Source organism: Solanum dulcamara, chromosome 8, assembly GCF_947179165.1.
Source record: "Solanum dulcamara chromosome 8, daSolDulc1.2, whole genome shotgun sequence".
Lineage (NCBI taxonomy): Eukaryota > Viridiplantae > Streptophyta > Magnoliopsida > Solanales > Solanaceae > Solanum > Solanum dulcamara.
Window position 1 is genome coordinate 72,800,156 of NC_077244.1, and position 12,287 is coordinate 72,812,442.

The window sequence follows — 12,287 nt, forward strand, 5'->3', positions numbered from 1 at the left end:
TTCTTGCTGTAGCAAAACTGTGACAGTGGATCTCATTTTCTTTTCTTTTTTTTCCTTTTTTCAATTTTTTTGGGGCTCTTTAATTTCTTGTGCCTTTTATATTTAACCCTGTTATAGTGGGCATGTACTAATGAAAAAAACAAAAAATTTGGAAATGAATATATTACATATGGTCATGTTCTGTTTTATTGAGGAAGACATAGCAAACTGTGGCACATGTAAATCCAACACAAGCCTCATATTATGTTACTTTACATAAGTCGAAATGTTACAAGGTTCCGATTCAGCTATAATTAGCCTTGAATAATATGACTGGTTCATAGATAGAATAGCTACTGGTCTTTGTATCTCTTTTCTACTACTTCAATGCTCTGAATCTCCTTGTAGTACTTGCAAACACGATAGATACACCTTCAAACATAAAGATCACATTGTTTATGCATTAAATTATAAAAGAGAGGCACATCTCGAAAGTAAAATAAATCACATATAAGGTCCACATGATTCAGTTGATGTACCAGTAGAGAAGGCATGCTGCCAGACATAGGATCACATTTCTTTGAGCCTTGTAGATCTGTATAACATGATAGGAGACAAACAAAAGGGAAAAGAAAACCATGAGCCAGATAATAGAACATCAATGTGCTTCTATTTTTGTGGAAGAACAAAGGGAAAAAAAGAATAGGGAATAAGTGGAATCTATGCACCACACACAGCCAATCAGAATGCCCCCCCGCAATATGTACGGCTTGTGCAAAAAATTCAATATATGAATTCAGACAATGCAAGGGTTTCTTGGCATATAGCTCAGGAAATCAGTCTTTAGCGTTTTACCAACATAAAGTCTACAATATCTGAAATACTAGACTGATGTTTGCAGATCAATGCGATTCAACATATCACAGGGCTGAACTTAATCTGAGGACTGTCCCTTCAAGGACATTCGATAAGAACTTAATATTAGGACCATTTTGTATTTTCAAAAATGTTTAACATATCACATGAATTTGATCCATGGATTGGCAGATAAATGAAAAATAACAATCTCAATCAAAAGAAGTGGGCTGATCCCTCGTCCAACTAGCAGCCATTAAATGATCTCAATCTCACCATAAGTCCATAATGCCACCACTGAGGTACTTAAATAAAAATAAGAGAACCTGCAGCTGAGATACTTTGTTTTCCCCACTTTCATAATGTTTAAGAAGTAAACATGTTTGGTGCACATTGACCTCGACTTTAAGTTGAACATTTCCTTCCGGCTTGAAGCATTGATATAAGGTATATAAGCCCTCACTCCTACTTTTGTAATGCGGTGGTCAGGTTTCGTCCCCTTCATTCTGCTTTGGCTTATCTATTGAATCCCTTTTGAGGGAAACTTTGATGAAAAAAAAAAGGTATATAAATTGATGAACAATAAGCACTTCCCCTAAATGAAACAAGTTATGGTCACTACCTTTATTCCTTAATTTGTTAGGAATTTAATCCTTCTTTCTGTTTATTTTACCTATTTGTGTTTTCCTAAACTATGAAAAACTTCCCTTTCCTAATAGACCTGATATCTTATATATGTCTGACTGTCACCAGATCATCACTAGATCACGCATACATCTATCTTCAGATCCCAGTAATCTGCATTATTACATCTCTGATGAGTTCATGGCCAGACTACAACGAAACACTTCTCGTTGTTCCCATTTTTCTGGCACCAGCATTTTACTTGGTTCTATAAGTAAACATTATAGACAACTGCGTTACCTTTAGTGCCATCACCTACTAGAAAGGAAAAAGTGACACTTATAGAAACCACAGAAGACCAACTTCACATATAATCTAAGACATGTACAGATATTAATCTGATTCCCCTTTTCTGATCAATCTGATTTCAATATCTCGACTATTGCTAAACTCATGCAGCCTAGAAGTAGAAATATACTTAAAAGAGGAAGAACATCCTAAACTGCAAATAATTTACCTGAAAAATCCAAAATTCTTTCTAAGTTTCACAAATGACAATCAAATATCATGCTTATTAGCCGTATTGCAAACCGTGTGTAGCATTTTAGTTACATCTCAATCCTATACTTGAAGTCTTCAGCAAATCAGACACCTTAACAACTCAGCTACGCCGTACATCCACATCAAAATATCAGCTATACTTGTCCATCAAAATTGTAGAAACTAATTGGTCAAACACTTGGTTTCAACACAATTTAAACTCACCCTGTAAAATCTACTACTACACAAAATCGGGGGGGGGGGGGGGGGGAGATTATTTACCGTTTTCTCGTAGCGGTCCCTCTCAGAAGCAGTGCAAATCTCACCCGTACACATCAATCGATGCTCAGTTTTCCAATAAATATCTAAGAGAAGAACAAAAAAAGTAAGTCCCAGTATCAGTCGATTGTAAAAATAAGGGAGTAGCAAATAAAAATCAATAGGATAAGAAGAAGGGAGAATACCGAGGAGCTGAAAAGCAGAGAAAGGGAGGATGAAAAGCGAAGGTTGAAGGGCGAGTGAAATTAGAGAAACAAGACAAGATTTGAGAGCTTTGGGAGATGGCAATGTCAGCAGAATAGCTATTGTTGCCTCTACTGCTACCACGTATGTCAATATCATCCACTGCAACGCCATTTTTACTCCTCTTTTGCTGTAAGTTTTTATTTTTTCTTCGTCGGTTCCTTGGCTGGGTTAACAGAAACTCTTTTCTTAATTGACAAGGTTCGAGTTGTTCTTTTCTTACAAATTAATTTACCAATATGGCCCAACTATATTTTAGAATGCTTTGATTTTCTTTATCATATTTAAGCTTTATTTTTATTTTTTGTTTTTAAAAAAAAAGTCAAAAGTTGATCTTTATTATTTTTACTTTTATTACAAAAATATATAAATTTCTTTCATATTTGGTCATTTCTTTTTTAGAAAAAATGTTTGAAATTTTATAAAACTGAAGAACATTTTTCTCATACTATAACACAATAGTATACATAATGGAATTGCTTAGAGAATTTTGGTTCAGGAAAAATTTATTCTCACTATAATTACAATATTTTATTTTATATATATTAGTACTATTATTGATAGGTTAATTGATTAAATTTATATCATAATTTTTTATAATTTTTTAATCATTTGATTAGTTATTATTATGATTTACAATTATTAAATTTCACAAAATTTCTTAATTATTTTTTCTCAATTGTATACACTATTTATGAGAAAATAGCCAAATGAAGCTCAAACTTATTGTAAGATTTTCAACCGCACACTTATATTTATAATTCAACTATTTTTAAATAGAATATATAACCCCTTAAGTGCTGAGTTGACATAGAGAGTGTATTTCACTCTCTCAAAGAGAGTGAGTTTCCTATTTATTTTATTTTTTCGTTTTTCTCTTTTCCTTTTTCTTTCTCTTTATCACTTGTTATTTATCTATACTACTGTAACTACTTCACCATTATCCATTGTTGAAGCTTCATATGCAGATATTTGGTATAAAAATTATCAACAATTAATGCATTTTATGTACAAATAATTTTTCAATAGACTTATTTAGTACACATCTAACAAATTAAATTTATTTTAAAAAAACTTATCCATCAATTGATTTATTTTTTTTAGTCATGGACTCAAGAGAAACAAAATCAAAGAGAAATAATTGTGTTTTTATTTTCGAACTTATTAGAAGGAACTGAAAAATAATAATTTCTTCTACATTTTTTAAAGATGGATCCTTCATTCTCTCCTAAAATCCATGAAAAATCAAAATCAAAAACTCAAATTATAAATTATTCAAGAAAATTTTAGAGAGAGAAAGAATGGGGAAGAGAGAGGGGTTTCTCAAATTGGTGTTACAAATTGGTCTCAAATTGGTCTTCTCATCTGCCATGATTTTGAACCGTCGATTAAACCATTAGAGGATGTATCTGGTCTCGAATTTTCATGACCCATTTGATGTGTATCTATAAATTTTTAATAAAGAAAATTGAACGAAATATAACAAAATATGAAAAGATTGTTGAATTTGTTGAATGAAAGATTTGATTGGGAACATTGTTCTTATAAATTATTAGAGACATAAAAAATTTGAGGTAAAAAATGATGTTTTATTGTGATTAGGGTTGAAGAAATGATTGAGGAAGAAAGGAGGGGGAAAACAAATTTTAAAAAAAATATTAATTGGTGAAATACAAGTGTCAAGTGTGTGCATTTCATCACAAGTCACATGACTGTAGTGACATTTTAGGGTGTAATTAATTTCACTTTAAAATAGTTCAAGAATAATAGAATTTTTATGAAATATAAGTGTGTAATTGAAAATTTGACGATAGATCGAAATTTTTCAATTTGGGTATGCACACCATGTATGTGACAGCGTCGCTAGAAATATTATCTATCAAACCCCCTCCGAACCCAAAAATTGCTCATTGGATTAAAAAAAAGAAAGTCAAACAAAGCCACGCAAAAAATATTTAATTTAATGTCAAAGTCAAACACCGTCAATCTTTATAGGTACGTCCCCAAGCTTTTAAACAAAAATCCACAACCAATGTGCTATATTTAATTTATAAAAAAACAAAAAACACAATTCACACCTCTAAATGTCCATACAAAACTCTCCATCACCAAAAACAAATATATAAGAAAATACCCATCATATTATTACAAAGTTTCAGAAAATGAAGAAGATATTCCTATTACGATTTCTCTCTATCTTTGCCATCTTCACAAATTCTTGGCTTTGTGAAGCCTCTTCAGCACCTGATCCAGTTCTTGACATAAATAACGCGCAAATCTCGGAACAGAGAAAACGTATTTTATAGTTCTAGTAAACGGCAAAAAATCCGGAGGAGTTGCCGAGAAAACCATCGGCAATAACGAGACATGTCAACTTAGTGTGATCCAAAAACGTTACGTCCAACCACATGACCATGGCCTGGAATTAATCCCAGTCGATAATTAAAAAAAGGCGTAATACGTGTGTCCACTGATTTAAACGTTGCAATTTAAAGCACCTACGATTGCCTTCATTCCACAATATGGCAACTAGAGAAGTATGATGGAGGGAGGTATTTTAATTTATTAGTGTTGGTCCTAAGGCTAGAAGGAATTGGTTCAGAATTGAGAAGTATGGGCACAGTTATAAATTTGTTTACTGTAAAAGGTATTTGTAAAGATGTTGAAGTTGTTATGGTCAATGGTCTAAGAGTCTCCTCTTGTGTTCAACTTTAAGAAGGAAATTTTTGAAGGTCGTTGAACATACTCACTAGTCACTCTCTACCAAAATAATAGGAGTCTATACTAATGAAGATGATAATAACTCACTACTAAAAAAACATTGCATTTAGCTACGAGCGTCGTCGTTGGTCATTCAGATAATAATGATGATGTAATAATAAGGAGTGCCCTTTGCTAATATGAAGGTATTTAATTTCCTAATAAACCATGCATTTTGTTTCTTCTTCTTCTTTTTGCCAATTTTGTTTGAGTCGTGTCATATAATGTATTATATTATATTGTACTATATTATTTTGATGAATATAACGTTTGAATAGATTGTATCGTTTATAGCTATGTTACATAATGTAACTGTCTCGATCCAAGCCTAGGGCTTAGACGTGACACGGCGAATGAGATACACGAAGGTACCTTACCCAAGCCTCTTATCATTCATTAAGCATTTCATTGGTAATGATAAACAAATCAAGCGGAAAACAAAAGGGATGTAGGGACTAAGGGGCTTCACATTTAATAAGAGTCAAAGACAACATAACATCTTTTTCTATGTCCAACCATACCTTCTACATTAAAGATTTGGCGGGGGCTAAGACATGTCCCTAGCTCACCCTCAAAATAAGTGTCAAGAAATGCCTTAATAAAAGTCTTAATATTCTACATAACATAAGCTTAGAATAAAAGAGATGTTGTTCCCGAAACATAGGAACTCACCACAAGCAATCTTCAAACTAATCCGAGCTAGCCACATGGAGGAGGTCGAGGAGCGACGTCGGTTCCTACATGGTGATATCATGTAGGCAAAAGTATGTGTTCGTACTTTGAATGTACTAAGTATGTGAGTATGCTATGAAATGAAGAACATAAGAGAGACATGAGTAAGCAATATGAATAAGTGAATGCATGCATTAGACGTCATCATATGAAGCCTTAAAACATTCATTTTGTGGGGAAGTGACCTTAACCGACATTTAAGACCATACGAGCTATTACATGGAATCCAATATAACCCCCTACGTTGGCACGGAGAGACTACTTGCCGGGTAGAACTCCGTCTACTTTGATCATTTCTTTAGCTTTGACTTTAAGGGCTAATTGTGGATCCACTAGCTTAAATAGCCTACAAGGGCTCCTATGTTGGCGCATAGTTAATATAACATGAGATTTTACTTAAGGACCCCTTAGATCGAGTCCCCATCTACATGCTACATTCGGTGTTAGGTCAATTCCACGGAATAACATTTATATATCATAATAACATAAGTATTGTATAACTTTAGACATCAAATCATCATCGATGGAATAGCTCATTAAAACATTTCATTCGATTCAAATATTTGAGAATTGTCCTTTCACATTGAATCCTTTCTTTGGCTAAAAGTCCTTTCATCATCATTCAATCATTTCACAAGACTCCCTTAAACATAGGTATTTGCTTCATAAACTTTCATTTGGAGTCAAAACTTTCAATTCAACTTCATTTCAACATAAAAAGACTAGGTGGGTTCATTTCGTATAACTGTCAAACACATTTAATACATGAGAGTGATGGAAATGCATCATATGAAACATCTTAAAACAACCCACCATATACACTTTAAAACTACCCTTCAAGCCTTCATATAAGAACCTTGATAAACCATCCATTTCATGTAAATAAGAATCAACATAAGTCAAAATAAGTAAATAAACTTCAAATATTCAAGAATCTATGCATTTAAAATCGTAGTATGAAAATCCATAAAAACTAATCACTTGAAATTGAGAGTCAATATACATATATATAAATAGGAGTAAATAAAATTAAAATATACCATAATCTATGCATTTGGAACCATCATATAAAAGCTCATAGGATTTCATCATTTAAAATTTAAATACTAAGTTGAGAAAATATTTGGGCTCCATGGGTGGAAGAACCCATGGATGAAAACCCACATACCTTAGAGTAGAACTTGAAGAAATCTTGATTTTTGGTCCTAAATGGGAAGCTTGAATCCTTTGAGTTTGAGAGAAAAATTGGAGGGGATGATTTGAGAGAGAAGAGGATGAAGTTTAGGGTTTTAGGGAGGCAAAAAACAGCAAAAATGATCCCAAAGGCGTCCAAGTTCATATATATGTTATTAGATAATTGTCCAAGATGCCCTTCATAAAAAAATCTGGAAAACGGACTCAAAACCCTGAAAGCGCAATAGTGGCGTGCCGCGCCAAGGGCCAAACTACTGCAGCTAGTTTCGGGTACGCTGTTGGCGCACCACATCAAGGGCCAAACTACTGCAGCTAGTTTCGAGCGCGCTGCTGGCGCGCCGCGCCAAGCCCAAAAACTACTGCAGCGGTAGTCTTTGGTAAAATGATCATAACTTTTGACTCTGAACTCGGAATGAGGCGAACTTAGTGGCGTTGGAAAGAGGACTCAAATTCCTTTAATTTGATAAGTCATGGAATACCAAATTCCTTATATAATAGGAGATATGGGCATTTAAAGTTGACCCTATTCCGGACTCATACGAAAACTTAGCCGATGAAAATTCTTTGGACTTGTCTTGGTGTAGAAATATTCGGGGTAACAATCAATGTTTTGAAGAATAAATCTACAAGAAAAATAGGGTATGAAGGTAGAGTTTTTTATAATTAAAAAAAGGTACCAAAAATGATAAAATAGGATTATTAGATAATAAGCAAAGAAAAAATGAGAAGAAGAAAAAAAGGTCACACAGAATTGATTGTTATATGAGACTTTTTATCGTTACATAATGAGAGATTTAACTACACGATACAATAAAATTTAAATAATAATTAAAACAAATATTATATTCAAACTAAAAACACAATGTAATACAATAAGTAACACCATCCAAACAAGTTGGGATTTATGTGTAGGAATTCTATATTCTACGGGGTAAAAGTTTTTGATACAGGAGGTGTATTCAAAATTGAGTCATATTATAAGAGTGTTTATTATAATTAACCCTAAGTTTAAAATGAGAATAGTTTGAATTTTCGATGTACATGATTGTTTAAAAAAGAGTTTAAGGAGTTTAAGTCATAGACATCATTGATAAACCATGGACATATAGATATAGTATAACCTATCTAAATAAACTTCCTGTTAAGTCCCACATTGGTGGGATCAGAAAATATATGTGACCTCCTTAGACTTGAACAATCACTCCCCATAAGCGAGTTTTTTGAGATTGAATTAGGTTCAATATCTATTTTTTATTGTTCCATCACAAGAATTTTTTTGTAATTGTTAACCATAGGTAAGTTAACAAGCTATCATGGTTAAATAAGTTTGTTAGAGGTTGTTAGAGTTTGTTATGAGTTTGTTATAGGTTGTTGTGACTAGAAACTAACTATAGGTGCACTATAAATACACCACACTCATACACATGTAATACATGTTGAAATAAGTGATATAATGAGCACTGTAGCTTCTTCTTCTTCTCTGCTTTGTCTGGTTCTTCTCTCTCTGTTATAGTTTTATACAAAGCTCCATTAATGAAGTTATCAAAATGGTATTAATTAGTTTCAAATTTTAGCCTCGTACATCCAACAAAGCTCGAAATCTTTCCAGTTCAAATTAAAGCCAAAAGGGATTGCAAAATACATGTATTATTCAGTGACAATAAAAACAACAAAGAAGAAATAAAAGCATGGCTTAGGCACGCATTATTACATTATTGTTCTTTTATAGAACAACTTATTGTCCTTGTACTAATTATTATTATTCGTTATTTTTTCGATTTTAAGAAGTGAATTCCTTTTTAAAATTGAACACAAGAGGGACATTGCTGAGTGCCAAACGTCTCTGTCCATTGACCATATAAACTCCAACATCTTTGCAAATGACTTTGCAGTAAGTGCACACTGAAGGGCAATAAACAAACTTGTAACCTTGCTCATACTTCTCAATTTTGAACCAATTCCTTATAGTCTTAGGACCAGGATTTCCTTCAACTCCCCTATCTTTAATAAAATACTTTCCTGTTTTCGAATCATATGTCTCAAGTTGCCACACTGTGGATTGATCACCACACCCGTGGGTGCTGAAAATCGCAACATTTAAATCAGTAGACACTCGTATTATGCCTTTCTTTGGGTTCACTGGGAATAATGCTACGGCACCTCCGTGCACATCGTATATTTCTTGGACTATACCAAGTTGACATTTCTCATTGCCAGTGGTTTCTAGAGAAATACCACCATATTTGTGATTTACTGGCACTACGAAATACGTAGTGTGTGTTCGGAGGATTTTTCCGTTTATGTCAAGAATCGGGTCGGATTCAGGTGTACAATTGGAACTTGTGAACATAGAAAAGACAGAGAGAAGAAGTAATATCAATACCTTATTCATTTTCTACTGGAACTTTGTGAGTAATGTTTCTTTTTCTGTTTTGTTTGGATGGATATTAGGGATATATGTGGTTAGTGTTTTTATATAAGAAAAATAGCACATTGGTTGGATTTTGGTTTAATTAATACCTTGGGTGGTTGACGGTTTTTGACCCTGAATTGGTGTTCCTAACTGATTGGTTTGATTGATAATATTTGTCTAAAGAAACCAAACCAGCGGTACAACAGTACATGTCAATTTGATGTTCCTAGCTGATTGTTTAATCCAAATCATTGAAGTTTATCATGATTAAGTAACAAATAAGATGAAAATGTTACAGCCAAAGGTCCATGACCTAATCATATTTATAAATGAATTGGAATAATTTTTCTATTTTGATTACGTTCTCAATTCTATTTGAAAAAAGATTTGAATTATAACCATATTTGGCCCATGTTCCGGTCAAAGGTCTATAGCCTAATACCCTCCATCTTATTTATTTTTAAACTAAATAAGATGAAATTTTTTATTTTTAAGCTAAATAAGATAAAAGTTTTATTTTTAAGTTAAATAAGATGAAAATTTTATTTAAAACTAAATAAGATGAAAATTTTAGTTTTAAATTAAATAATATGAAAGTTTAATATTAAAAACATATGACACAATCAAGGAAATGCATAAATTAAAATATTTAAGTTAAATAAGATGTAAATTTTATTTTTAGGAATTAATAACTAAAGCTTGCAAAAAAATATAAAATAATAATAATAATATAAATAAAATTTTTATTTGAATAAGTAAAGCTTGCAAAGAAAATTTAAAAAAAAAAAAAAAGGTGAAGGGTATTTTCATAAACGAACAACTTATTTTTAGAAATTATGCATTAATATAATTTTAAATATGACCAACCAAACAAGCAATAAAAACTACTCTCATAACTAATCATAACATAATTTATTCCTACATAACTAATTTCAACCTAACTTTTATCCCAACCAAACGACCCCTAACAGTTTTGCAACTAAACATGGATTAATAAGAAGTCACATTCAAAAATTATTCTTTCATTGTATTGGGGAGAGACATCCACTTGCCATTAGACCATTCTTGATGAAATCTCAACACATGAGGAGGGTATGCAATGTTATCCCCAGTTGTAGGGAAGTTGACATAGTACTCTTCTCCAGTTTTGCCACTGATAAATCCAAACCACCATCCATCATTGGCAAAGACATCAACCTTATCGTATAGACGGAATCCATTTTCTGGCATTGTTTCACGTTGATTAGGTGGCACAGGGCGGACCTCACCTTTAGTGACAACTTCCTCCAGCAGCTCAGACTCGTCATCAGTCAGCAGAGTCTTGTACTTGACTCTGTAATGATAAGGTCCGACAGCAGAAACAATAGTTGCTGCGTAGTAAGAACCTATGAAGTCATCTTGTTGACTTGCAACTTCAACTTCATCACCCTTTTGGAATTTTTTTTTTATCTGTTGTTTCTTGAATGCTATTGATTTGATTGACTTTGAGAGCATCTCCATTCTTAATTGGTGGCGTTGCTCTGGATTCTTTTTTGTCACTTTGGTTCGGGCCATTTTGAGAGAGAAGATTGTTTCAATTGAATGAAGAACTGAGGAACTATGAGGCTTTGCAAGTGAATTTATAGGCAGAGAATTTTGTCCTAATTTCATTTACCTGATTGTTTACTTTATTACCTTTCCTAATTTAGTAGGGACTTGAACCATGGCAATAATTCATTACTTTTCATAATTTATTATGGATTTAGTTCATGTCAAACCATCAACTCAAATCGAATCTACGAATAAAATCAAATCGAATCTACGAATAAAGTCAAATAAAATCATGAATAAAGTCAAATGAAATCTACGAATAAAGTTAAATCAAATCTACAAATAAAGTCAAATGAAATCTACGAATAAAGTCAAATTGAATCTACGAATCCAGTCAAATAGAATCGACGAATCAAGTCAAATCGAAGAAAAAAATTGACTTGTAGTTTGGTTTGGCGTCTAAAGTAAAAACCTACCACTCTTGATTTTAGTTGGTATTATCAGGAAAAAAAAAGTCAAACCAATCTCAAACCAAACCGACATAATATATATAATTTTAAATTTCTTATACTTAAAAAAATATTAATCATAATCTACTGTGTTAATATATTTTAAATTAGTTTATAGTTTCAATATTTAGATATATTACTTCAAATTTGGGCTTGTAACATTTGTAAATATTTTATTTTGTATTCAGATTGAAAATTACAATTACATTGTTATAGATTTCAGATCAAAGTTAACAATCTACTTTCTAAATATTTTGATTCGTATTTAGTTTGATTGTAGCTTTAATTTATAATTTAACATATTGACGTTGATATTTCAATGGAACTATTTTTCTCATGTATTTTTTATAGTCCTTTTGAAGATTCCTATTAAATTAACGTTTTTAAGTTTTAGTCTATCACATAGGTAAGTTGAAAATATATATGATCTCTTTTTCAATTATTGTGTAATTGTAAGAAATTCGAAAGAACCAACTAATAGCTAAATCAAAAAAATCAACTTAATGTTGATTTGATTTGGTTTATAGATTTAATAAATCAACATATTTAATTAAATTATTTTTTAATGAAAAACAAATTAACCCGACCAATGTACACCTCTAATTAGGAACTTGAACTTTGGCAAGTAG

The 12,287-nt window shown here is 32.1% G+C and overlaps 3 protein-coding genes and 1 pseudogene across 3 annotated transcripts; 1 reads left to right on the plus strand and 3 right to left on the minus strand.

Annotated features, from left to right (window-relative positions):
* Nucleotides 1–135: 135 nt before the first annotated feature.
* LOC129900282 (uncharacterized) lies at nucleotides 136–2,762 on the minus strand. Its single transcript, XM_055975218.1, has 4 exons — nucleotides 2,463–2,762; nucleotides 2,281–2,363; nucleotides 519–574; nucleotides 136–411 (listed from the first exon to the last, which is right to left on the minus strand). The coding sequence occupies exons 1-4, from the start codon at nucleotides 2,632–2,634 to the stop codon at nucleotides 333–335; spliced, it is 390 nt and encodes a 129-aa protein (XP_055831193.1). The 5' UTR covers nucleotides 2,635–2,762; the 3' UTR covers nucleotides 136–332.
* Nucleotides 2,763–4,030: 1,268 nt separating this feature from the next.
* LOC129901634 (miraculin-like) lies at nucleotides 4,031–5,260 on the plus strand (annotated as a pseudogene).
* Nucleotides 5,261–8,772: 3,512 nt separating this feature from the next.
* Nucleotides 8,773–9,642, minus strand: LOC129900534 (kunitz trypsin inhibitor 5-like). The gene has a single exon (XM_055975526.1). It carries the CDS (start codon nucleotides 9,596–9,598, stop codon nucleotides 8,987–8,989), a length of 612 nt encoding a protein of 203 aa, XP_055831501.1. The 5' UTR covers nucleotides 9,599–9,642; the 3' UTR covers nucleotides 8,773–8,986.
* An 821-nt stretch (nucleotides 9,643–10,463) lies between these two features.
* Nucleotides 10,464–11,224, minus strand: LOC129901096 (protein AGENET DOMAIN (AGD)-CONTAINING P1-like). The gene has a single exon (XM_055976214.1). It carries the CDS (start codon nucleotides 11,171–11,173, stop codon nucleotides 10,634–10,636), a length of 540 nt encoding a protein of 179 aa, XP_055832189.1. The 5' UTR covers nucleotides 11,174–11,224; the 3' UTR covers nucleotides 10,464–10,633.
* Nucleotides 11,225–12,287: the final 1,063 nt, after the last annotated feature.

Excerpts from the sequence above, each read along its gene's own strand:
- LOC129900282 (XM_055975218.1), bottom strand. The coding sequence starts at position 2,634 with ATGGCGTTGCAGTGGATGATATTGACATACGTGGTAGCAGTAGAGGCA. Across the intron at positions 2,364-2,462 it reads CTCTGCTTTTCAGCTCCTCG|ATATTTATTGGAAAACTGAG; the intron begins GTATTCTCCCTT and ends TTCTTCTCTTAG. Across the intron at positions 412-518 it reads GCAGCATGCCTTCTCTACTG|GTGTATCTATCGTGTTTGCA; the intron begins GTACATCAACTG and ends TTATGTTTGAAG.
- LOC129900534 (XM_055975526.1), bottom strand. The coding sequence starts at position 9,598 with ATGAATAAGGTATTGATATTACTTCTTCTCTCTGTCTTTTCTATGTTC.
- LOC129901096 (XM_055976214.1), bottom strand. The coding sequence starts at position 11,173 with ATGGCCCGAACCAAAGTGACAAAAAAGAATCCAGAGCAACGCCACCAA.